This window comes from Sorex araneus, chromosome 6 (genome assembly GCF_027595985.1).
Source record: "Sorex araneus isolate mSorAra2 chromosome 6, mSorAra2.pri, whole genome shotgun sequence".
Lineage (NCBI taxonomy): Eukaryota > Metazoa > Chordata > Mammalia > Eulipotyphla > Soricidae > Sorex > Sorex araneus.
Window position 1 is genome coordinate 54,540,450 of NC_073307.1, and position 24,431 is coordinate 54,564,880.

The 24,431-nt window shown below is 60.3% G+C and overlaps 1 protein-coding gene across 1 annotated transcript in view; it reads left to right on the forward strand.

Annotated features, from left to right (window-relative positions):
• The window catches only part of KLF13 (KLF transcription factor 13), a 31,509-nt gene extending 19,357 nt beyond the window's left edge, over positions 1–12,152 (forward strand). The window contains exon 2 of the mRNA XM_055141387.1: positions 7,534–12,152. Coding sequence (XP_054997362.1) covers positions 7,534–7,823 — 290 coding nt within the window. The 3' untranslated portion in view covers positions 7,824–12,152. The remainder of the gene's footprint in view (positions 1–7,533) is intronic.
• Positions 12,153–24,431: the final 12,279 nt, after the last annotated feature.

Sequence of the window (24,431 nt, forward strand, 5' to 3'; positions counted from 1 at the left end):
GGAAGGGGGACAGGAAGAGGAAGTGGGGTAGGAGGGTTGGTTGCCAAAGGCATGAGGTGGGGGAGCAGGCAGCAGGGAGGGGTCCCTCCCTCATGCCCTGCCCCTTCCTGGTCCTACAGCTCCCCAAATCCATGGCTGACCTTGAATCTGTCCTTGGATGGGGGCCGGGCAGGGTGCTCGGGCTTGTCCTGCGGGGGAGCAGCTGGGCCCGCCTGGTGCCACCCAGACGTCACAGCCTGGCCTGGCCAAGGCTGTTCGGCCGTGCCCACCCTGCTCCCTGCCCTGGCTTCAGGGACTGGAGTGTGCCTTGCCTTCAGTCGGGGAGCGGGAGGGAGGCAGGGCTGGCTGCCAGCACCTGCCCCGGCTCCGGCCGCTCCGCAGCAGATGGTGGCACGCGGGTGGACAAAGTGACTTTTATGTCCGGGGGCTGGGATTGGGAGCCTGAGCACTGGGCGGCTGGCCTGGCCCCTGCCCGCATTCCTCACGCTGTCCGGGGGGCCCTTATCAGCCTGTCCACTCAGGACCTGGGGCCCCCGCCCCCGTGCTTTCTAGAAAGGCAGATAGCGCGCGCTGGCTATTTTGGACCTTCCTATACTCCGGGAAGGAAGGCCCCCTCCCCCATTTGGGGGCAAAAGAGAAAGGGGCACAGGGACCCGGCAGGAACACGCATGTCAGCTGCTGTGTTTAAATTTGCGTTATTGGTGGCAAGTGTTTTCCCAGCTGACTTTGGTCTTTAATTGAAAAAAATCATATTTTACAATTTAAAACTTAAATTTAAAAAAGTGTGTTCCGGGGCTGGAGTGATAGCACAGCGGGTAGGGCGTTTGCCTTGCACGCAGCCGACCCGGGTTCGATCCCCGGCATCCCATATGGTCCCCTGAGCACTTCCAGGGGTAATTCCTGAGTGCAGAGCCAGGAGTAATCCCTGTGCATCTTCGGGTGTGACCCAAAAAGAAAAAAAAAAAGTGTGTTCCTTGGGGCCAGGAGATAGTGCAGTGGTTAGGGTGCATTGCTCATGGCGTGCGCCTGACAGTTTAGTTCCTGGCACCACATGGTCCCTGAGCACCAGCAGGTGACCAGGAGGCTCCCAGCATCCTCAAGGCCTCCTGCTGGCTGAGAATCGCCTAGGAGGGTGTTCCCTGGACCTTCTGAGCACTGCTTGGGGAGTTGGGAGTGGGTAACTCCCAGGCAGTGCTCAGGAGGCCTGGGGGCCATTCCTGATGATAATCAGCCAATGGGGTGAGTAGTCCAGAGATGGGGACCTCCAGGCCCACACCCAAAGGTTTGTGGGCCCAGGCCCAGGTGGAACCTTGCACGTGACCCCTGGCTTCCTGGCTTCCCTATCGGCCCCGACCCCTGACTCTGTGAAGACAGGGGCTCCAGCTGCACCTGGGGATGTTTTCTTCTCTCATTTGGGGGTCACACCTGTGCTGCTTAGAGCGTGTTTCTGCCTCTGTGCTCAGAGGCCGTATGGGGTGCTGGGGACCTAACCCGGGGTCGGCCCCGTGCAGGGCCTGAGGTTCTCCCCGCAGTCCTGTCTCGTTGGCCCCATCAGCTGGGGTTCTGTGACCAGCATGGTCAGGCCGCCTCTCTAGAGGGGTTTGTCCTTCCGTCGCCGGGCCACCCTGACAGGTAGAAAGTGGGGTCTTGGGGAGTGTGGGGGGTTGTGGCCTGTGTCCTTATGAGGGAGGGATGGCTGACAGCGCCCCCCCCCCATTTTTTTCTGGTTTTCGGCTGTGGTTATAGTGGGGCTCTGTTACAGGGTTGCTGGCTCCCCCTGCCCCTTCTCTCTGCTCCTCCCTCCCGTGTGGCCCCCCCTTCTTCCCCATTCTCCTTCTGGGGCTGCACATCTGCTCATCCTCCCTTCCTGGCTTCCACACAGGATTCCAGAGATAACACCCCCCCCCAGTCCCCAGTGGCCTCACCCACCCCCCAGTCCCCCATGTCTTGCTTCCCCTGTGCACTGGAGGAGCCCTTCCCCCCCAAACCCACCCCTGTTCGCCGTGAGATGGAGTCTCTGCCGTGGGGAGCAGTAGAGGCCCCCTCCTGCTCAACGGTGGTTTCGGACCGCCGCCCCCACCACACTCAGTTCCCACCCTGGGAGGATCTGCTTCCGGCATATCAGCTACCATGACAGCTTGTGGGAACCCGGGTAGGTGGGAGGGCGTGCCCCATCTTTCTTCTGCTGTGTATACTGGGGACCCGGCACCCTCTTCCTGAACAAAGGGGATCAGTAGCAAAAATGCCTCCGTTGACAGTCTCCGGTTACTGTCCCTGGAGAGATGCAGGCACTCGTGTGTGGCTTCTGCACATATGAGTTCACACGCGCACATACACATAATGCACACATGCACAGGCATGCACATGGTTCTCCCCCACACCCACAGACACACGTGCACATGCGCACACATACACCCCTCTCTCCCCCCCCCTACACACACACAGACTCACGCATGCACAGACTGGCTGAGTCGCCATCTGGGGCGGCCTCACCACCTCCTTCCTCCCGTGTCCTGGCAGCCCAGCTGGCGTGAGAGCACAGGAGAATGAGCGAATGTGCTCAGGCTGCCTGCCTGTGGCCTGTTGTGGGGCCACTGCTGGCCATAGCACGCACTGCTGGAACTCCAGGTGGTAAGCGTCAGGACCGCTTCACCTCCTCAGTCCTGAGAGTCAGGCAGAACTGTCCGGGTGGGGGCGACTCCCTGCTCCTCCCTAGCTGCAGGCAGCCAACAAGGGGCTCCAGCCCTCGGGCCCTTCCAGGGCAGACCACCACACTGCCAGGCTTCCCCTGCCCAGCAGGGCGCACAGGGACACGGCTTTGCTGAACCAGGAGCTGCTGGGACTTAAGGGTCGGCGCCAGCAGCCACATGGCAGAGCTGTCCAGGGATGGGGGACAGGGCGCCCCAGCCCCCAGCTCTGCTTAGTCCAGCCGGGCACCCGCTCCCTGAGGTCTGCGCTGCAGACTCGGGGCAGGACCCCGCACCCTCTGTTAAGCCGCCACTCTCCCGGGCGCACCCCCGCCACGCTCCTCTGCACGTGCCGGGCCCCCCGCCCGCGGGAACCCCCGAATCAAGACGGCCCCCGCGCCCTGACCCCGCAGCGGCCCCCAGGCCGCGTGCGAGGCCGCTGCTGCGGCAGGTGGGGCGGCGGGCCGGGCCCCGGGGGAGGCCAACCCAGCTCTGCGCCCCGCCTCTCGCAGGGAACACTCCGTCCCCGCCCGGCCTGCGGCTTGGGCAAGAGGCGCGTGTGGGACGCCGTGTTCCCTGATAAGATGAGGCAATCCCGCCCCGCCGCCTCGCTGCGGCGCCAGGGAACATTTATGTAACCGCCGCCGCCCCCAGCGCTGCCCCGCGCGCGCCCCGCCTCCCGACGGTGCCGCCCAATCCCCGCCTCCGGACAACCCCGGCCCCGCCTTCCGGCGGCACCGCCCAATCCCCGCCTCCGGGCAACTCCGCCCGGCCCCGCCTCCCGACCACATCGCACAATCCCGCCTCCGGACAGCCCCGCCCGGTCCGCCTCCAGGTAGCACTGTAGCACTGTCCTCCCGTTGTTCATAGATTTGCTTCGGCGGGCACCAGTAACGTCTCCATTGTGAGACTTATTACTGTTTTTGGCATATCCAGTGCTCCATGGGGAGCTTGCCAGGCTCTGCCGTGCGGGCGGGATACTCTCGGTATCTTGCCGGGCTCTCCGAGAGGGATGGAGAAATCGAACCCCGGTCGGCCGCGTGTAAGGCAAACGCCCTATCCTCTGTGCTATCGCTCCAGCCCATGGACACATGACAGATGAAAAAAATGGAGCAGAGCGAAGAAAGCAAAGTGCAGTTTTCATGACGGACAGTTTGGGTGAAGGAAGGGCTGTGTGAACGCGGCACAGTTACCTGGATCCAGGAGCCGGAGGAGGCTCCCGGTAAACCCGCCCAATCCCACGCCTCCGGATAACCCCGCCCAATCTCGCCGTCTCCAGCTAACGCAAGCCCCACCTCCACATAACCCCGCCCAATCCTGCAGTCTCCAGCTAACAGGTCCCCGCCTCCATAGAACCCCGCCCAATCCACTCGTCTCCTGCGAACGCGGGCCCCGCCCCCAGCCCTGTGGCTCTGCGGGCCCCGCCCCCAGTTACTGCCTGGCTGCGCCTCCCGCCGCGCTGCTCGTCCCAGCCCCGCACCCCTCGACTCTGTCCCTCACTGCGCGCTCCGCCCCGCAGCTACCAAGCACCTGCCACACTGCGCACAGCCCCAGCACCCGCTGCTCCGCTAGACTTGCTTCCATCCCGCCTCTCCGCACTGCCCCGCCCAACCTGCAACTGTCCCCTTCATTGTGGGTCCCCGCTCTACGCTGCCCACCCCTCCCGGGCGCCTAGAGCCTTTCGTGACCACCCTCCCCTACACACGTGCACTCTTGGCAGTGTGTGGGCCCACCGTGTTCTCAGCTTTTGCTCTTGCTGCCTGGCACCCTCAACCTCCACTGCCCCTCCCCAGCCCCGCGGTCCCTTAGTCCCTCAGCCGCCCTCTCAGGCAGCTCCCCCTCCCTTCTGTACCAGTAAGTACCTCCTCTCCCGCGTTGCAGACTGGGGATTCCCGGCACCCTATATAGTCCCCTGAGCACAGCCAGGTGTGTGACCCAAAAACAACGGAAAAAAACGTTCTCAGCTCACCTCTGCCCTCCCCACTCCTTCTGCCGAGACACCCCTCTGGCCCTCTGCCATCTGAGGAAAGTGGGGACTGCAGGAGATCTTGGGGTGTGGGCAGAGTGGCTGGGTCACTCCTGCCCCAGGGAATGCCATCACCCACTCCTCCTGTGGGAGAGGGAGGGAGGGCTCTCTGCAGACCTCCCTCGCCCCGGGACACCCCTGTGTACCCGAAGCCTTTGTGAGGATCCTTCTGGTGGGAGAACCAGTGGTCCCGGAGGAAGAGCTGGGCAGGCCAGCCTGAGGCTGTGGGGTGCTATCCGCAGCCCTGAAACTGGGGGCAACTGAGCTGCATGAGCCCCATCCCCGAGAGCTCTTTGGGGTCCTCCCTGCCAGTGTGTGCCCCACCCCAGCACCCCTGCCTCTCCCTGGGCAGTCCTTCCTCTCCTCTTGGCTGCCCCTTATCTGTGCTCTGTGCCCACTCATAGGCTGGCTGGCTCAGTCACATGGTCCTTACAATGACAATGACCCTGTCTGACTGTGGGCCTCTCCCGTGACAGGGCGGGGCAGGTCCTGTCTGCCACCAGTCCCAGTGTCCCCAGGCATGCATCAGGTTGCCCTGAGAGCTTGCCAGGTGGCACAACTGGGCTGTCCCCGCTGCCTGGCACCACCCCCACCCCACCCCCTCCAGAGGCCACACCAATGAAGGATTTCCTTCCTTCTCACCATTGTCCGAGCTCTCCCTTCTGAGTTGGTAGATAATTTATTTAGTGCATAATAAGCTGTTTTATTATTTATAATTCATTTATTATTTGAATTTTGTCCTTTAATGTCCACATTATCTATTATCTCATTTAAGTATTCCCATGGGCTGCCCCCGTCTCATAAATAAAAATCCACATTCTCTCCCCCTGTCTCATACATAAAAATCCACATTCTCTCCCACTATCTCATACATAAAAAAATTGACATTCCCTCCTCTTATATACATAAAAGTCAACATTCCCTCCTCCTATCTCATACATAACACTCCACACTTCCTCCAGAGACTGTGTATTGGGGGGATGGGCTCTAGTCTCTTTAATTCTATGCTTAGTTTTAATTTTATTGTTTAGCCTTTGGGGGAGGGGGCGGAAGACTATACCTGATGGTGCTTGGGGCTACCCTCAGCTCTTGTGCTTCCGGGTCACAGCTGTGCTGGGGAGTTGGTCCACCCACACCCCATAGTAGATTCTGAGCACTGTCACCTTGTGTGGGTTTGGGGCGGTCTCTGTGAGCACAGCAGCGTGAGGATCAATTGGGCTGACCTGAAACCCATGCTGGGCTCAGAACACCTGCCCAGTCAGTTCACTCCAGCTCCCTCTCCTGGCTGCCTGCCATACCCAGTGATGCTCAGGGGTGAGTGACTCCTGGCTCTGTGCTCGGGGCTCCTAGCTATGCTCAGGTGGCCATGTGGGGTGCCCAGTATCGAACCTTGGTTGACCATGTGCAAGGGGAGTACCTTCCCCACTGTCCTATCACTCCAGCCTGTCTCCTGAGTTTTTCCTGGACTTCCCAGTTGGTCTCGTTTTCTCTCTTTCCAGACAAGAATGTGGTTTGCCATGTCCCCATGTCTGCCCAGCCCCTGGGCCAGTCACTCTCTGGCACTTGGTGGGGGCTGCATTTGCCGCCTGTGGCTGCCCGGACTCCTGGGGCTTCTCCCCTGCTGTTCTGTGTGGGGGCACTGCTGACCGCATCTCCCTGGGAGTCAGAGGGCTCCAGGACCCAAGCCAGGGCCCTCAGGAGCCACCACTCTCCTCTCTGCGGACTCGTCACCTCTCCCCGAGTTCTTCCCAGTGACCGCGCCTCCACCCCCTCCCTTCAGAAACTGGTGATTGGTTCCACAGTGATGTCTCAGAGACGGACCGGTCCCCCTTTCCGCCGCCCCCACCCCCTCCTCTTCATGGGGTGCTTCCCTGGGCAATCTGCAACTTTTCTCTGGGGTCCTCCTCAGCTTCTTGGCAAGTCCCTTCTTCACCCTGTTCTCAGGAGGAGCAGAGGGAGAGCCACATCCCCCCAGCCCCCACACCTTCTTTTGTTTTCTTTTTGGGGCCACACCCCGCAGTGATCAGGGGTCACTCCTGGCCAGTTGGGGAACCCTATGGGGTGCCAGGATGGAACCTGGGTCAACCCGTGCAAGGCAAACACCCCCTGTTGTCCTGTTTCTCCCCGGCACCTCTTCTGTGTCCTGTCGGCTCCCTTTGCCTCTGGGATTGGGGCTCTGCCGTAGCCTCCTCCTGCCCCTCCCTTCAGTCTCTGCTGGGGTGTCTGTGGATGTCCAGGCTGAGGGCCTAGAGGGGGTGGGGGGGGGCCTCCTGCCCCAGCGCCGAGAACAGGTGGAGCTCTGGGCTCTCAGTTGTCGGACTGGCTGCCGGCCCGTTCCTGGCTTCTGGGGGAACAGGGGAGCTCCTGGCTGGCACCCATCCCCCTGACCGCTCTCTCCTGGGGCTTTGGCCCCAGTGGCCTAGCTCTGCTCAGGACCCTCCCAGGCCACGGAACTGACTGTCGGCTTGCCCTGCTGCGGTGGAGGAACACTGGGTGGGCAGCCGGGGCAGGCTGGACTCACGGCTGCCTTCGGGCCCTCCAGGGGCCCCAGGCTCTGGAGTGGCTGCAGGGGGGACTGGGGCTGGAGCATGCTCCCGGGCTCCCTGATGCCCCGGGACGGCCCTGCCTGCATGCCTGCTGTGGCTGGGCACATGTCCTCCTGGGCCATAGCAGCTGGAGGCCGTGTGCGGGGGTGGAGTGGGGGAGGGGTGGCTCACATCCATGCTTGCAGGATGGGTGGCGCTGGGGCCCGGGGCGTGGGGTGAGGGGGCCTGGGCATCCGGGCCAGCGCTGACCCTGGACTCTGTCTTCCCCATGCAGGTGAGCGACCATTCGCCTGCAGCTGGCAGGACTGCCACAAGAAGTTCGCCCGCTCAGACGAGCTGGCGCGCCACTACCGCACGCACACGGGTGAGAAGAAGTTCAGCTGCCCAATCTGCGACAAGCGGTTCATGCGCAGCGACCACCTGACCAAGCACGCCCGCCGCCACGCCAACTTCCACCCCAGCATGCTGCAGCGGCGCGCGGGGGGCTCCCGCACGGGCTCGCTCAGTGACTACAGCCGCTCGGACGCCAGCAGCCCCACCATCAGCCCGGCCAGCTCGCCCTGAGCCCCGGGCGCCCCACGACAGCCATGACCAGCCGCTCTCACCTCCCCCACCTGTCACCCATGTCTCCTTTTGTGATACGGAAGGCCGAGAAGCGCCGCCGCCGACGTCCGCCTGCGGGCGGCCACGTGGAAACCCGATTTTCTTCACCTCAGGTGTCTGTCAATTTGTAAAAAAGAAAATGGATTTAAAAAAAATAAAATAAAATAAACAGACCCAACCCCAGACAGAAAGAAAAGACGCCCTCAACTCCATTGCACAAGGGATGAGCCCGAAGGTGAGATTCTGAGGCGCTGAACCCCCTTTCTCAGGGATGGACCTGCCTGCGCCTCGAGCTCTGCGGGGACCCCCTTCCTGCCGCCTTACTCTGTACATAGATTTGCACTTGGAGTGTGGGGCCGGGCGTTGACCGGGCGCAGCAGGGGGACGTGGCCGCACATTGGCACCCCGGGGAGCCCGGCCCCCCGCCTGTGGGTCAGCCCAGCAGCCGTGTCATCGGCCACCAACGTCATCTGTGCTTCCAGGGCTAACGCCAAAGCTGAGTCCTGCGTCCTCCTGTCAGGTGGGCCCAGGGTCCCCGCTGCCCGTGCCCCCCAGGGATGCCTTAAGCCAGGCAGGGCCAAGGGGCCTCACTGCCTCCAGGAGCCTCTTCCTGGGCACCGTCGTCGTGGCCGTGGGGGCAGAAACCAGCCCCTGCTGTGTCCAGAAGGACTGCCTCACCTGCTGGCCGTCGGGGCAGCCCCCCCCCCGACGGGGACAGAGCCCCATGCTTCCTGCCGAGGACAAGGTGTGGCCACGCGTGCCCCCTCCTGGAGACGGGACTTGGAATTCTCGGGGGCTGGTGGGGAATGGGGGGCGGCGACGTCCTGTTCCAGGTGACCCAGCCTGGACGTCTCGGCGGCTCGCTCCCCTGCACACTGGACAGGAAGCAGTGGGGACTGCCCTCACCACCCGGTCCTGGCTCCGAGCTTGCAAACCCAGGCTTTGCAGTTCCCGGACTCCCCCCTTTCCCTCTTGCCTGGGGATTCCCCTGCTCCCCCCGCCCAGGGCCTGCAGAGCATGAGGGCGTCAGGGTGAGGGGCTGCGACGTGAGGCCAGTTTGCTCGCGTCTCCCCTGCAGTTTCCCGGGAGTGCATGCCCCCAGGAGTGTGCTCTGTGTGTGCGTGTGTGCGTGTGCGCGTGTGCGTGTGTGTTTCTGTGGGAGCAGGGGCCAGACTGGGGGGGGGGGTCTTGCAGCAGCCTCTGCTCGTTGTTGGACGAGATTAACCACCTTCGGGACCTCAGATGGCCGTGGACGGGTTTCTGGGCCCAGAGTGCCTTGGTTGTGGGCTTCCTGCCTCCCAGTTCCCCTCTCCCCGGCTGGGGTGCGGTTGCTGGGGGACCCCCGTCAGTAGTGGGGCCAGGGTGGGGGTGGGCTCTGCCAAGGGCCGCCACTGGGGGCAGCCTGATGGATGCCCTATGGATGGTGGGTGGTGGCTGGAACTGTGGGGGAGGGGCCCCCAACCCTAGCTGGGCACTGGCTGGTGAGTGCCCTGTTCCTGTAGAACACACTGTGGGGTCCTTGGCAGGCAGTGTCCTGGCGCCTGGCGGGCACGATCTCTTGGGGGGTCATCCAGTCCCAAAGTGAGCCCCGTGCAGGCCCTTGGAGGACCCCCCCCATAAATTGTTTCGGCGTGCGGGCAGCGAGCCCCACTCTGGACGCAGTTCATGTCTCAGGAACTCACATTCCAGGTTCGGGAATTTTATTCCAAAGTCTTTTGGTGCATTCGGCGCCCTCGGGCCCCCGAAGGCAGGGCGAGGGAGCTGTGATGTGGGTCCTGCGTGCGGAGGGGCGCTGCCCGGGGCCGTCCCTGGGGGCGCCATGCTGTTCCTTGCCACCCGGGAAGGAGGCTGGCAGGTCTGTCCTCCCCTTAGGAAGAGCCAAGGGCCCACCCTGGAATAAAAGACTAGCTGGTTTGTTGTAGAGGTGGGGGGCGGGTGGGGGGGCGGGTGGGTGGAGGAGTGGGGATTTGCTGTTTTCCAAAGAGAGCACTTAATTTAATTTTTCCTCGGAATGACCCAGGGATGGAAGGGTTAAGTTGCCTTAAGCTGAAGGATGCAGGCATCGGCTAGTTTCTTTTGGCAAATGAGTGTCTTCGTTCCCAAAGTGGTTTCTCTTTGACCGCCAGGGTCCCGGCCCTGCTCTCACTGCCGGAGGGCCCCCCGGGGTGGCTCCCAGGTCCGGGCTAACACGCGTGGGGGCAGTCCCCGCATCTCAGGCTGAGGTTGACATGGGCAAGCATCTCGTTGGGGCCTGTGGGGTGCACGTGGAGGAGAGACCGCTGTGCTGGAATTTTCCTCTTTAGAGGTAGGAAGTCTCCCGCTGGGTCAGCTTCAGGTCAGTCTCGGTTCCATTTCACCTCTCTGGCTCCCTGGCAGCGGTTTGCTGGCTCCCCCCCCCCCCCCCCCGTTGAGAGAGGCACTGGACTCTACAGTGGAAGTGGACAGGCAGATCTCCCTCTGGGCAGAGCTCAGAACAAAGGTGCCCCTGCCCCCCAAATTGAAAGCGCCTCTAGGTGACCCTGGACTCAGCCAGGAGGGGTGCTGTCCTGCCACTTACATCTCAAAGGGGAGAAAAAGCCCTCTGTGTCAGCCCTGTCAGGGCCGGGGTGTGGACCCCCATGCCGGCTGGTGCCCCCAGGGGTGGGGGAGGGGGAAGTGCAGCCTATAGCCCAGCACCTGGGGTTTCGGGATCCCCGACTCCACCCCCCACTGGCTGATGGTGCCACCTCTAGGTGCAAACATGACGAGCAAGGGACCCCCGTCCCGCCACAGGGGCTCACTCAGTTGGAGGCTGCCCGGGGGGTCCCAGGCAAGGGGTAGTGCCCAGGGAGAACATCTCGGTAGTGCAGACCAGCTGCCCAAACAGGGCACTGCGCCGTGGGCACTAGCCACCGTGGCGCTCCAGCTGGCCCTGCTCTAGGACCTGGCGCCCAGTGATCGCAGGTAGCTTGGCAGCTGCCATGGAATTTCTCCCCCCGTTTCCTAAACCCACCCAGCCGGGGGCCTGGGAGGAGGCTTCACGTGCGAGAGACCCTGGCAAGCCCCCACCAACACCACCCCCACCCCTCGCTCACAGCCAGTGGACATGTGTGCCAGCCCACCCCCATCCCCCAAGATCCCACCTCTGATACTGGGGTTAAGCTCCCCCAAGTGAAAACTGAGGGAGGGTGGGCTGACCCCTTGAAGGAGTCGTTGCTTTTCCCGGATGCCCGGCTCCGTCTCAGGGGTCCGTCCTAGACAATTCCCGAGGGCTGTGGGTGAGGACCCCCCCCCCCCTTGGCTTACTACTGACACCCACTGCGGGGAGCCTGGGGTCCACACTGGCCTTCTCCGGACCCTCCTTCTCCATATCAGGTTTGCAGTGCAGCCCCCCATCCCCCCTGCCCTCCCTTCGTTCCCCAACCCCCCCAGCCCCTCCCCCCACTCCACATCTCCCTTCTCAAACAGCTTTAGAACTGAGAGAAGTGCCCGGGGCAGCCCTGCACAGCAGACATTCCCTGGAGGGCCGGGGGACTCCTGGTGACTGGCCCCTGCACACACTCGGAGACATGCGCCTTCAGGGAGCCATGGGTCTGGGTGAGGGTGGTCACCCCACCGAGCACAGGGGGATTCTACGGGAAGCCAGGGGGCTGCCTCCCAGCATGGCCCAGACACCTGGGGGGGCAGGGTGCCTGTCTAGGCGTGTGGGGGGAGACAGGAAGCCCCCTGGCCACGCCCTGGTGGGTCCCTGTGTGCCAAGTGCCAGGGACCCTGAGGGCGTCTGCCAGCAGGAGGTGCTCCTGAGCAGCTATGCATTGGCCAGCTGGGCCCACTAACTGCGTGTGTGGTTGTATGCATTAGGGTCCTCCCCCAGACCCCCACAAGTGACCCCTTCTTCCCAGTCCAAAGCCATTGATGGAACTTCTCTGGAATCATTTGCCAAAACCCCGAGGCAGAAAACAAGGGTCCAAGATCATTTTCATCAAGCTCGTTTCCTTTCTCGTAGGAAGTTTTTCGTTGAATTTTTTTTTTTTTAAACCAGCACCGTGCCCTGCTCAGAAAGGCCACATTTCAGCTTGGATCACTACAGTGAAGTATTACCATGTACAGCCCCCCCCCAACCCCCCCTTCTGGCCTTGGCTTGCTCGGATCAGACTTTGTATGTATTTTGTACGGCGTAGATTCTATATTGTAATGACGTCCTATGCAAAAAGAAAAAAAAAAACTTAACGAAATTGTAAATTTTATTGTTTTAACGTGTATGCATGTTTAGTGACGTTTACATTTTGAAATAAAATTTATGATTCATTATTGGATAGACCAAAGCTGTTTCCTTTGGGATTAGGGCTGCATGCCTAGTATGTGTGGGACCCCAGTTTTATCACCAGCACCGAGTGACACCCCGACTCTGCCCTGGCAGTCCCCGGCCCCTTGGCCTTAAGGTGGGCAGGCTCAGTCCCATGGCAGGAACAAGACCTTTGCGGGTGGGTGCCTGAAAGGCATGTGCACGCAGGGAGGGGCGGCACTGTACCCTCGAGTGGACGCATCCGTAAACCACTGGGACCACAATAAACACTGATTTTTGTGGGGCACAGCTGACAGTGCTCGGTGGCTCCTTCTGAGTCAGGAACACTTTCAGTGGTGCTCAGAACCCTGCCACCTGGCTCTGATGAGATAATTTGAAAAGATGATTTTGTGTGTGTGCTGGGGGGACTTTTTGTTGTATTTTTGTTGTTGTTGTTATTAGGGGGCCAGTACCCGGTGATGCTCAAGGATTACTCCTGGCTCTGCGCTCAGGAATCACTCCTGGTGGTGCTCAGGGAACCAGAGGGGATGCTGGGGATCGAACTTGAGTCGGCCACGTGCAAGGGAAGCGCCCTCCCGGCTGTTCTGTCGCTTCAACTTAGAAAAGATGATTTTATCCCCCCACAGTGGCACGTGCGGCACCAGGCACATGCAGTCAAGCGCACCACACCTGTGCTGTGAGCGAGAGCGTGAGAGAGGCCTCAGGCACCCGTGCATCGAGCTAAAGGAGAGGGACAGTCTCAGCCAGCCTTGTCTGCGGCAGCACCTGCTCGGTCCCTGGCACTTCACCGACCGCTAAGCACCGCCGGGGGGTGGGGGGGTCACTTCTGAAGTAGCGCCTGAACATCGCTTGCTGTGGTCCAAACCTCCCCTGCCCCCAGGTTAAAACATCAAAAATTGGGTGAACAGGTATACTTAGAGCTGCTTAAAATCCTGACACACTTTAGTTGGCTCCCTACTGGAAATCCAAATTTGTCCTTTGTTTTTGGTGGGGGCCGATGTGCTCAGGAGTGACCACTGGTGGTGCTCAGGGGACCCTCATGTGGTACAGGATATCAAACTGCGGTGATCCCCATGCAAGGCAAGCCCCCTGCCCCCGTACTATCTCTCCACCGCCCCCCTTCTGCCCAAACTTAAGTGTATCCATGCTTTTCTCCACGGCTTTCTATTCCTTCCTGAATGAAACACAGGGAGTCTTCACCTGCACCCCAGAGTGAGCCCAGCCTCCCCCTGACGCCAGGCCTTGCGCTCTTGACCTCAGCCCCAGGACTGCTGTTAGGCACCCCGGACCGTAGAGCGTCCAAACGCCAACGTAGACTGACTTTTTAGCTCGCCACCTCTCTTTGCTGGAGGCATCCTCCAGCCGCTCTCCCCTGGAAGGATGTGTGGGACTTGTGTCTATGTTTCTGTGTCCTGGAAGGTGTGAAGTGGTGTTCAGCTGCCCCATTCCTTGACAGCTAACTTGGCCTTGGAGAGCTACCTCCAAGGGCACCGCAACCTTCTTTCTTTGCAGCGAACATTGAACTTCGATTCTGCCGGAAACCCTTCAAGCTTGTCTTAGTTCGGTTGCTCTGCGCTCCTTTTTGTGGGAGGGCACACCCGGCGATGCTCAGGAATCACTCCTGGCAGTGCTGGGGATTGAACCCAGGTCGGCCAAGTGCAAGGCAAGCGCCCTCCTCACTGTCCTCTGGCTCCAGACTCTCCAATCTGAACTTTGCACAGTGCTGCAGCCCCTTCAGGCCACGTCTCCAGACCCTGGCCACACCCCCTGCCCTTTTAGAAGCCTTCCCTGCCACTCCTGTGACAAGACAGATAATTGTTCAAGAACAATAATACTGGGAACTTTGATTTTTGGTGCGGGGGTGGGGGGGCTGCACCCAGTGGAACTCAGGGCTCACTTGTGACAGCGCTTGAGGGAATATGGGGGGCCAGGAATTGAATGTTGTCCAGCCGTGTACCAGAAAAGTTCCTTTCATGCTGCCCGATCTCTCCAGCCTCCTAACTTGGTTCTACTGTGCCTTGCAGAGACCACTCTCCTTTCTGAAAATGAACTGGGGTTTTAGGGGCTGGAATGATAGCACACCGGGTAGGGCATTTGCCTTGTACGCGGCCGACTTGGGTTCGATTCCCAGCATCCCATATGGTCCCCTGAGCACAGCCAGAGGTCATTCTTGAGTGCAGAGTCAGGAGTGCTCAGGGGAGCATCGCTGGGTGTCACCCAAAAAGAAAAAAACAATAACTGGGGTTTCATGACACCCCCAGAATCCAGTGAATACGAGACAGCCTTTCCAGAATGGCCCACGCCCCCTCTGTCTGTACCCCACATTGGGAGGAAAGTGTACAGGTAGTTCAGACCTCACAACGAACACACGGTGTGGACCCTTGTAGGGGGCAGGCAGAACACCCCACACCCAAACCACCTGTGTGACTCACTTCATCCTGGCCACCTCTGTAGGGGGCTGGGATTGAGGGGGCAACCTGCAGCATCTCCCAGGTGGCATGGAAGCTGGGTTGGGCACCTGCCGGGTTTGATTCCTGGCATCCCATAATTGTCCCCTGAGCAGCACCAGGAATGATCTCTGAGCACAGAGCCAGGAGTAACCCCTGAGCACTGCCGAGTCTGCCCCCCAAACAAACATATAAAACAAAATAATGTTTTCAAGTTTTCCCCTTCCTCCCCTCTGTGTTGCTGTTTTGAGGAGCAGGCAGGGGTCTTGGGGGGCCTCGCGTTTGTATGTGTGGGCTCTCAGGTGCTACACGCTGCTTGAGGCTTCAGGATCACAAACACTGTCTCCAGGATGGTTCTTGGCACATGTGGTGGTGCCAGGGATTCGAACTCTCGACCTCACACCTGCAAGGCTGGGGCTCTGCCTCAGAGCCATGTGAGGCCTCTGATACTGTCCATCCTTGATCACAGTCCTTGATCCAGTGTTTTTGTTTGTTCTGGTTTTTTAGATCACACCCAGTGATGCTCAGGGGTTACTGCTGTCTCTGCACTCAGGAATTACTCCTGGCAGTGCTCAGGGAACCATATGGGATGCCTGGGATCGAACCTAGGCTGGCTGTGTGCAAGGCACATGCCCTACCCATTGTACTGCTGTACTATCACTCCGGTCCCCTTGACCCAGTACTTTTGTTTGTTTTGGAGGCCACACCTAGCAGTGCTCAGGATTTACTCCTGGCTCTGTGCTCAGGGAGTAGCCCTAGCTGGGCTCGGGAGACCCTGTGAGGTGCTGGGGGTGGAAACTGAGTTAGCCCCCCAGGTTTGGCATCTCTGTCACAGGCTCCCTTGGGAGGTGGCAGTCTGGAGACAGGTTTGAGGGCCCCAATCTCCTCGCATTTCTGTACACCTTCCCCTCCGTCGGCCTCACCCCAGGGCAGGAAAGCCCCTCGGTGGCGGCTCTCCCCAGCCCGGATTCTCCCCAGCTCAGCCATCTCCTGGGCCTGGGCCTGTAATTAGCCTAATGAGGCACCGATGCACTCAGGTCTGTGCCTGGCCAGCTGGCCCTCGCCAGGCCTATGGGATCAGGCCTTGCCTGGACAGGCCCCCACCGCAAGGTGCCCTCTGCTTGGTGGGGCTGTATCCATGGCTCCCTGCCCCATGTTAGCTGTGGGGGGCCCAGTTCTTCTGGGAGTCCCTTCTCCCCTCAGGTGCCCGGCAGACAGCCGCATCCCAACCCAACCAGCTGGGCCGCACTGACCCATGTTTTCGGCTGGTTGGCTCTGGGGCCACACCTGGTGGTGTGATTACACCTGGCTCTGTGCTCAGGGACCACTCCTGGCAGGGCTCTGGGGACCATACGGGGTTCCGGGGAATCAAACCAGCTTCCCTGGTCTCTGTACCCATTGTGGGCTTTCCTCTGAGCCCTCTCTGCCTCCCCGCCAAACACCACATCTCAGGGGCACCTTGGGGACCCGGGGTCCCTTAGCTCAGGACCCAACTCCCTGAAGGGGGAGGGCAAAGGAGGATCTGGAGTCTGGCCCCCTTCAGACAGACAGGCACCCCAGGGTCAGGCGAGGGCTGAAATGCTGGGTCAGCGGTTGTCCACTAACCTCCTAGCCCCTGGTAGCTGCCTGCTCTGGGTGAGGGCTGAGCCCTCAGTGACTCTCCCTGGGGGTCTGTCCTGGGGGTCCCTGGGGGTCACCGAGTGTCCCCATCCCCGCCCTGTCTGGAGGTGTCCAGCCTCTGACCTCATTCCCTCCGTGGGTGCTGGGCTCTTTCCGGGGACTCAAGGGCCTGAACCCCGCCCTTCGGAGGAACCAGGTAGGGGGACTCACCTGACAGGTGTCTGCACCCCTGTGTGCTCCGGGCCAAAGGTGCATCAGAAATGGCTAATCCCCTGCCCCCCGCTAGCCCAGGGGCACAGGCTCTGTGCTCCCACAGCTCTTTTCGAGGTCTGAGGCCTGGCCCGGGCCTGCCCGGCCTCCCTGGCGGCCATCCGCAGAGCAGGTGTGGACGATGAGCCCACGGTGAATCAGCCGCCCTTCTGGGGGGGCGTGCAGGGGTGCAGGGGCCCCACACTCGGGCCCTCTCTCTAGACACATCCAGGCTGACCCTCACTACTGAGGGGGTTCCCTCTGAGCTGCATGTCTGCCCAGGCCCCCCTCCCATGGGGCAGTACCGGAGGCTCCAGGCACTCTTAAACCCGCAGAGACCTCGCTGCAGCGTGCTCCCTCCACCCTGCACTCCAGACGCTGCCCCCCACCCCGGCATTGTTCTCTGTCATCCCCCATCCTTCCCCTTCCTTGAGCTGCCCAACGATGCATCCTGACTTCTTTCTTTCCTGTTCATGTTATTTTTAATTTTTTTTTTTTTTGATGTTTGGGCCCTGATGTTTTGAATACCCAGCAGTTCTCAGGGCTGGCTCCTGGCTCTGCACTCAGGATCACGCCCGGTGGTGCTCAAGGGATCCTATGGGACGCCGGGGATCAAACCGGGGCTGGTCGTGTGCAAGGCAAACACCCTCTGCGCTGGACTACTGCTCTGGTCCCACTTGTTGGGCATTTTAATAGGGTGTGGCAACCAGGCACCCTCCAGGGGCAGCTGTGAGTCACCTCAAGCCTTCCCAGGAGGGCGAGGCTGGCTGAGCAAACAGATGTGAGAGTCGTCACCCTGGCCAGCAGGCGCCCTGGTCCCTCTGAAGAGGCAGCCGAGGAGAGCAGGCTCGGCCCGCGCAGGCCTTGAACCCCGGGGCTGGTTGTGTTGGGGAGTTCCAGAGACAGCAGAGGGATCGGAGGGACCCGGAGGACCCCATCACGGCCTCGGAGCTGTTTGGAGAGGGAGCCGCCATCGGGAAGAGGGCGGCAGAGGGAGGACGGATTGGAGAACTCGGCAAAGGCTAGAGATTCCCAAACAGACTGAGCAGAAGCCAGTGTGTCACCCAGTGGGGAGGGCGCCTTGCACGCGGCTGGCCTCGGTTTGATCCCTGGAACCAGCCTGAGCCCTTCCAGAGGTGACTCCTGAGCACAGAGCCAGGTGGAAGCCCTGAGCACTGCTGGGCGTGGCCCAAAAACAAAACAAAAGGAATTTCAAAACAGGGATCATAAAGTATTAACATCTGTGCGGAACTCTTGAAAGTGTGATACCCTCCCCTCCCTTCCTCCCCTCTCCTCCCCCCCCCCGTCCCCTCTCCTCTCTTCTCCTCATACCTAGTCAGCTATTCCTGACTCTTCCTTGGCAGTGCTCGGGAACCATATCTGGTGCCAGGGATGACCCCAGGGTTGGCCCATACAAGGCCAGTGCCTTTGAGTCTTACCAGTGGCTCAGAAAGGCCCAAGCCTGGACTATGGACTCACTCGACTTCGGACAGAAGGTGGACCCCAGTGGTGGGGGCAAGGACTAGCTTTCCAGCCAACGGTGAGGGACAGTGGGTTAGCCATGTGAGAAAACATCTAGGCTGGGGAAAGGCCAAAAACTCTTCCAAAGATGCTCGTTCGCCACTGCCTGGCTGCCCTGTGAGGCCATTCTACTAAGGGCCATTAGCCAGACACAGGAAGATAAATAGATCTGCAGGGTCAGAGAGGAGAATATGGCCTTAGGCAGGGTTCGCGGGAGGGAAGTGGGAGTGACTGCTCAAAGGGAGGAACTTTCCGTTTGGGGACGTGGAAAAGTCCTGGGTGCTCCGCTGTCATCCGGGGGTAAACTTCAGGCCACTGGACACAACATGATGGAAGTGACTTCTACGGTCACATGTGTGTCCAGCTGCGTAAAGCCTGGATTCCAACCCCAGCACCACATGGTGCCCAGGACTTCTGGGTATACCCCTGGTGGCCCCCCATCTGCCAGAGCTGTGGAGGGCTGATCGTGAATGAGACACCTCCTCAGTTCTGTTAGCACTGCTGGGGGGAGAGGTGTCCTATACAAGATGCCTTAAAGGGTCAGAGACAAGACAGCAGGCAGGGCGTTGGCTTGCATGTAGGTGACCCGGGTTCAATCACCAGCATCCCACAGGGGCCCCCGACTACCCCCAGGAATGATCCCTGAGTGCAGAGCCAGGAGTAAACAGAAAAACAGAACCTTTATAATTTCAACATATGAATGTGTGCATGTGAGTGTTCATGTGTGTGTGCATGTGCACGGGTGTGCATATGCATGCACGTGTGCTCATATTTTTGTGTATGCATGTTCATATGTGTGCACACGCATGTGTGTGCATGTGTGTGCATGTGCATGCATGTGTGCTCACGTGTATGCATGTGTTTATGTTTTTCTGTGTGCATGTTCATACGTGTGTGCATGTGCATATGTACATGTGTGCGTGTGTGCATATATCTCCTGGTCACAAGAGGAAAACAGAAACGAGGGCCGGAGAAAGCCAGGACGGTTCCGTGCCACCCGAAGGCGCTGTCAGGGAAGGGACGTGGAGACTTTGCCCTCGTTCATTTGTCCATTGCCTGACCTCCCCCCAGCCAGCCCCCATCCTCCTGAAGAACACTGTGTTCTGTGGCCCCCTCCCAGGCAGACGTGGCCTCTGACCGGCAGCTGGGCCTGGCCTGATGCTCGTTGGTGCGTGTTTGCCCCATTCTCCGTGCACGAGGCCCTTTTCACTGGAGGCTGGTCAAGCAGTTTCCACTCTGACCCTGCTGTGTGCTTTGTTAGCGCTGAAATTTTTTTTGGAGCAGGTGGGGTGGGGGATCTAGGCCACACTCAGAGGGCACCTGGAGACTGTCCCCTGAGATGCAGCTGAGCTGGCTGCTTCCGTGCTCAGACCTGTGGATACAAAGGTGCTGGGCTCTGCAGTGCTGGGGACCACCAGGGCCACCAAGGGGGGCTGGGGGACACCTGGGCTACAGACGGACACAAGGCAGGTGCTGTGCCCCCAGGCCTGATCTCTGGATGGTTCCGTGTGTAAATACCCCTGGACTTGCTCTGTGACACACGGGTTCTGGGGTCTGAGCATAGCAGTGGGGTGGGCCCATGCCACCGACCAGGGTTCAATCCCCCAAATCCCACATGGTCCACAGAGCACCACCAGGAGTGTTTCCTGAGTGCAGAGCCAGACGTATATTCTGAGCTCCACCTGGTGTGGCCACAAACAAACAAGAATAAAGAGCTTTTAGAATGGGGGCGAGGGGGGACACCTGCTTTGGGGACTTGGCAGGTGGGTTGGGACCTGGCCTGAGAGTCTGGACTAGTGAAAGGTGGCCAGGAAATTGCAGGCTCCCTTCCGGCCAGTAGGAGTGCCTGCAGATTGGCTTCTGTCCGTGTCCACGAGCTCCTCTCTGGAAGCCAGCCGGTGGGGCCTCCTTTAGGTGCAGGGACACTGCCCCTCCACCCCCCACCCCACCCAGCCCAGACCTCTGCCTGCCCTGGGTCTGGTCTTTCTTTGAGCACAGGGCGGTGGGGCCTCTGCAGGAGAGGCACCCCTAGCCTTACCTGCTGGTCGTCCCACCTCTTGTGCCGTTCTTCAGGAGCCGGACACCCCTGGCTCCCCTTCCCCAAGGTGGTGGGGAATTTCTTCTCCAGGAAACACCCGCATGGCGTTCCCTGAGCCGCATAGGTCAGGAACAGCTGGAGGCCTTGGGCTGTTACTGCAGTGACCTGGGGGCTGCTTCTGCTTCCACCACCTGCAGGGGGCGCTGCCGGCCACACGCCCATGCTTGGGCATCATCCAGGGTGCAGCCCGGGTCCCAACAGGACACCCAGTCCCTCTCCCCTGGCTTCTTCCAGACCCCTGCTGGAGGCGGGGAAGATCCGCTGGGCCCCGGGAAGGCAGAGAACGCGGAGAGAACAGGTCCTGCTCCCGAGAGTGGCACCCCATCGAAGTTGCTGGTAACTGGATGCTCTGCCCACTCCACCCCCAGGCTGGGAGGTGGCACAGAGCGGGTGGGCAGCTGCCAACAGGGCCAGTGCCCACTGCAGCCTGGAACAGGGCTGGCCGGGCCGGGGAGAGACAGGATGTGGACAGAGGCCACGGAAGGGTGGGGATCAGATGGCAGAGACCAAGCAGGGGGCACCCAGCCCGGCCTGGCCTGGGCATCTGCATCAGGGAAAACTGTGCTCACAGCCACTGCCTCAGGCTTCAGGCTGGGCTGGGGGTGTTTAGAAGTAGGAGCCGAAGCAAGGGTGGAGTGGAGGGTGCTTGCCTGGCAGGCGGCCAACCTGGGCTCCATCCCCGGCAATCCCATAGGGTCCCCTGAACACCGCCAGGAGTGATCCCTGAGCCAGGAGGAAGCCCTGAGCACCACCGGGTGTGGCCCAAAGACAAAACAAAAACAAACACAACCTAAAGCATGCTTGTGGGTGAGTGACGGGGGAGAGAGAGGGGGCGGGCGCCCTGGGCATGGGGCGTCCCAGAGCCGGCAGGGCACAGCTGGTGGGTGGAGGAGGTGGACCAAGCAGCTGCCGCCTCAGGAGAAGCAGCTGGAACACAGTCTTGGTCCTGTGGGCATGGTCCCCCGCCCCCCGGCGCCCCCCACCCCCGGGCTCCCGCTGACCGCCTTCCTGTGGGTCTTCCCTGGCTGGTGTGTCTAGACATGAGGAACACAGGCAGGGGGGTGGCGCCCCCCCCCCCCCCCCCCCCCCCCCCGGCCAAGGCCAGGTCTGAGATCTTGTTCCAAACCACAGCTGGGGCGGCTGCTTGGAAAATCTTCCTTTCCGTGCGCCAGGAGTGCTCGGGCCCTTTGAATCACCGGCCACATCCTTCCTGTGTTTCACCCGGCTGCAGTCTCTTGTCGCTTCTGTTCAGCTTTCGTGTCTGTTTGGGGACGTGGTGGGCGGGAGGACGGTGCTGCTCTGTGGGGCTAGGTCGGGAAAGCGAACAATCTGGGCTTCTTTTTTTTTGCAAGCTAGAAGCTTCTACTTCCGTTTGTTTTGTTTTGTTTTGTTTTGTTTTTTGGGGGGTGGGGTGGGGTGGGTTTGGGCCAGGCCCACTGTGCTTGGGCTCACTCCCGCCTCTGCACTCAGGGATCACTCCCGGCAAGGTCCAGGGGATGCCGTGGGATGCTGGGGACTGGACCTGGGTTGGTCGCGTGCCAGACAAACACCCTCTCCTCTGTACTATCACTCTGGCTCTAAAGTTGTTTCTGGAAGTCTGGAGTCACACCCAGCAGTGCTCAGGGGCTTCTTCTGGCTCAGGGCTTGGGGGGGTCACTCTCAGGGGTGGTGAAGCAGCAGGAGGTCTCCCTGTTTGGCCATGGGTGTCCTGCAGGCAAAGCCTGTTTTCAGCCAGTTGAGCACCTGCTTAGGGGTCTGAAGAGGAAGAAGGGGACCCTGAGGGCCCTGTGACATCTGACACATCTCACGAGCAGGAAGGCTGGGGACGGGCCAGGGTCTCTGCCCCTTAGAATTTATGCTTGAACTGCCCCCGGTTTCTGGCCACCCCAAGGCTCAGGGGCTTCGCCCAGCCTCTGCACTCAGGGATCACTCCTGTGTGGCTGTGCAGGGTATCGGACCCGGGTTGGCCGTGTGCAAGGCAAGAGCCCTCCCTGCTGCACCATTGCTCTGGCCCCTCCTTAATTTTCCTTTGGATGAACAGGACACAAATGAACTTCTGGGAACGTCTGGGCCCGAGGCCCACACAGTCCAATGTACATGGATGTTCCCAACGCACAGGGGCCTATGTCTACGGACATGCGTGCATGCATGTACATCTTGCATATATGCGTGGACACGTGCGTAGCTATAGACGATACACTTTTCACAAAAACGCACTTGCCCTGTCGAAGAGACACTGCATCCCGAGGGTTCCATCCCGGGTGCTGAGGCTGACCCCAGTGACTTCTGGGCACCACTGGGTGTGGCTCCCAAGCAACAAACAGGAAAAAGCATTCTCAGGGAACGAGCAGGCCCTTCCAGAGGTGTGCGCCAAAGCTGGCTTCAGGGGTATCTTTGGAGTGGGGTGCAGGCAGGCTTTAGCTCTCTCTCCATCTCCTTTCTCCTTTCTCTACCTCTCTCTCTCTCTCTGTCTCTCTGTCTCTGTCTCTCTCTCCTTCTGTGTCAGTGTGTCTCTTTGTCTCTGTGTCTCCTTTCTCCTTGCCCTCCTTCCACCAGCCGACCGAGCCACTGGAACAATGGCGCCTCCTAGTGTTCAGCCACATTTCTGCCCCCCTGCACCCCATCCTCCCCTCCCCCTACCCTCCCACCCCTGCCTCCGCCCCCAGCCTGTGCTCCCCGCAGGATTTTCTGGGTGCTGGTCATTCCTGACCCCTACACCTGCCTTACCCTTTTTTGGCTTGTATATTTTAGGCCATATCTGGTGATGCTTGGGGCTTACTTTTGACTCAGCACTCAGGAATTATTACTCCTGGTGGTGCTCAGAGAACCATATGGGGAGCCGGGGATCAAACTCTGGTCAGTTGCATGAAGGCAAATGCCTCACTCACTGTCCTGTTGCTCTGGGCCCACTCCCAGCAGTCCTTGCAAGTCAGGCTGCTCGACTAAATCCTTGGGCCTGAGGATTTGGTGCTTGCTTGGGGGCCGTGCATATCGGGGATCATCAGTGCTCCCCCAGCAGGGTTCAGGGCTCTCTAGGGCCACCTCGCAATGCCGAGGAGCGGGTGACATGGTGCGAGGCTTGAGTGGGGTCCAGTGTGTGCAGAGCTCATGCCTTACCTCCTGCCCCGTCTCCCGCTCTAGGGATGCCTTTAAGGAGGAAAATGAGGAATGTGACAGATGGCATTTCCCAAAGATACTTACTTCTGTCCCTCCCCCTGGCAGTGTGAGTGGCCACCTGCATCAGCATGTGCCCATTGGCCGTGGCTGCAAAGCCAGGCTGAGTACTGCTAGGCAGACCTGCTCTGAGGAGCGAGCCCTTCAGTCCTCCAGGGCGGGACTGGACAGCGGGGAGGGTGCTTGCCTTGCATGTGGCAACCCAGGTTCGATCTCCAGCACCACATAGGATTCCCTGAGCTCTCCAGAAGTGATCCCTCATCTTAGAGCTAGGAATAAGCCCTCAGTACCGCCAGTGTGACCCCCAATCCAAAAAATCCAGCCCCCAAATGCCAGTGAGTTGGTAATTTAGGATGTGCCAGTCTTGGGTCTCCTTGTCAGAGGATGCTGAGGCGCAAACAGAGGTCACAGTATCAAGCGGCTAGTGAAGAGGGAAAAAAGGGGAAGGGGGAGGGATCTTAGGGTGGAAATACTTAGTCTCCCCAATAAGGAAGTTAAATTGTGGAAGGGGATAAGCTTCACTCCCTGTGTGTCTGCCTGGAGCAGGCGGTGCCTCAGGCCATGCAGAGAGACAGGTCGGGGCTCTGCCCTGTGCTGGAGGAGGCCATCAGAGCCATGCCCAGGGACCACATGATGCCAGGGATCCCCCGTGGGGCAGGCTGCATGCACCCCAAGCTCTGGACCAGCGCCTGGGCCCCATGCGCTTCTCTCAAAAGAAATTATGATTTCTTTCTTTGCAACCTGCTTACTGGGTTTCTGTCATTGATATTTAAAATCCATGCACAGCCTGAGAAAAATATAGGGGGAGTGGGCTGAGGCTGGAGTATGGCTCTGAACCCCACATGACCATGGCACCCCCCGCCCCCACCCCAGCCATGCTCACGCACTCCAGGAGTTTCCTGTTTATCCGGCCGGGGTTCCAGACAGACTCAGACTCCAGCCCAGCCCGACTCCTGGGCAGCTGCCAGCACCCAGGAAGAGAAACCCCATCCAGATGCTTCGAGGAAGAGCAGAACCTCCACCCTCCACCCTCTGCCCTCTGCCCTCTGCCCTGCACCATGCCCCTCCCCGTCCTGCTGGTTCAGGAACATTTGACCACATGTACATCCACAGTCCAACCACAGACAGACACACAGACTCTGACAGGGAGAAGCAAAGACATGGAGACAGGCAGA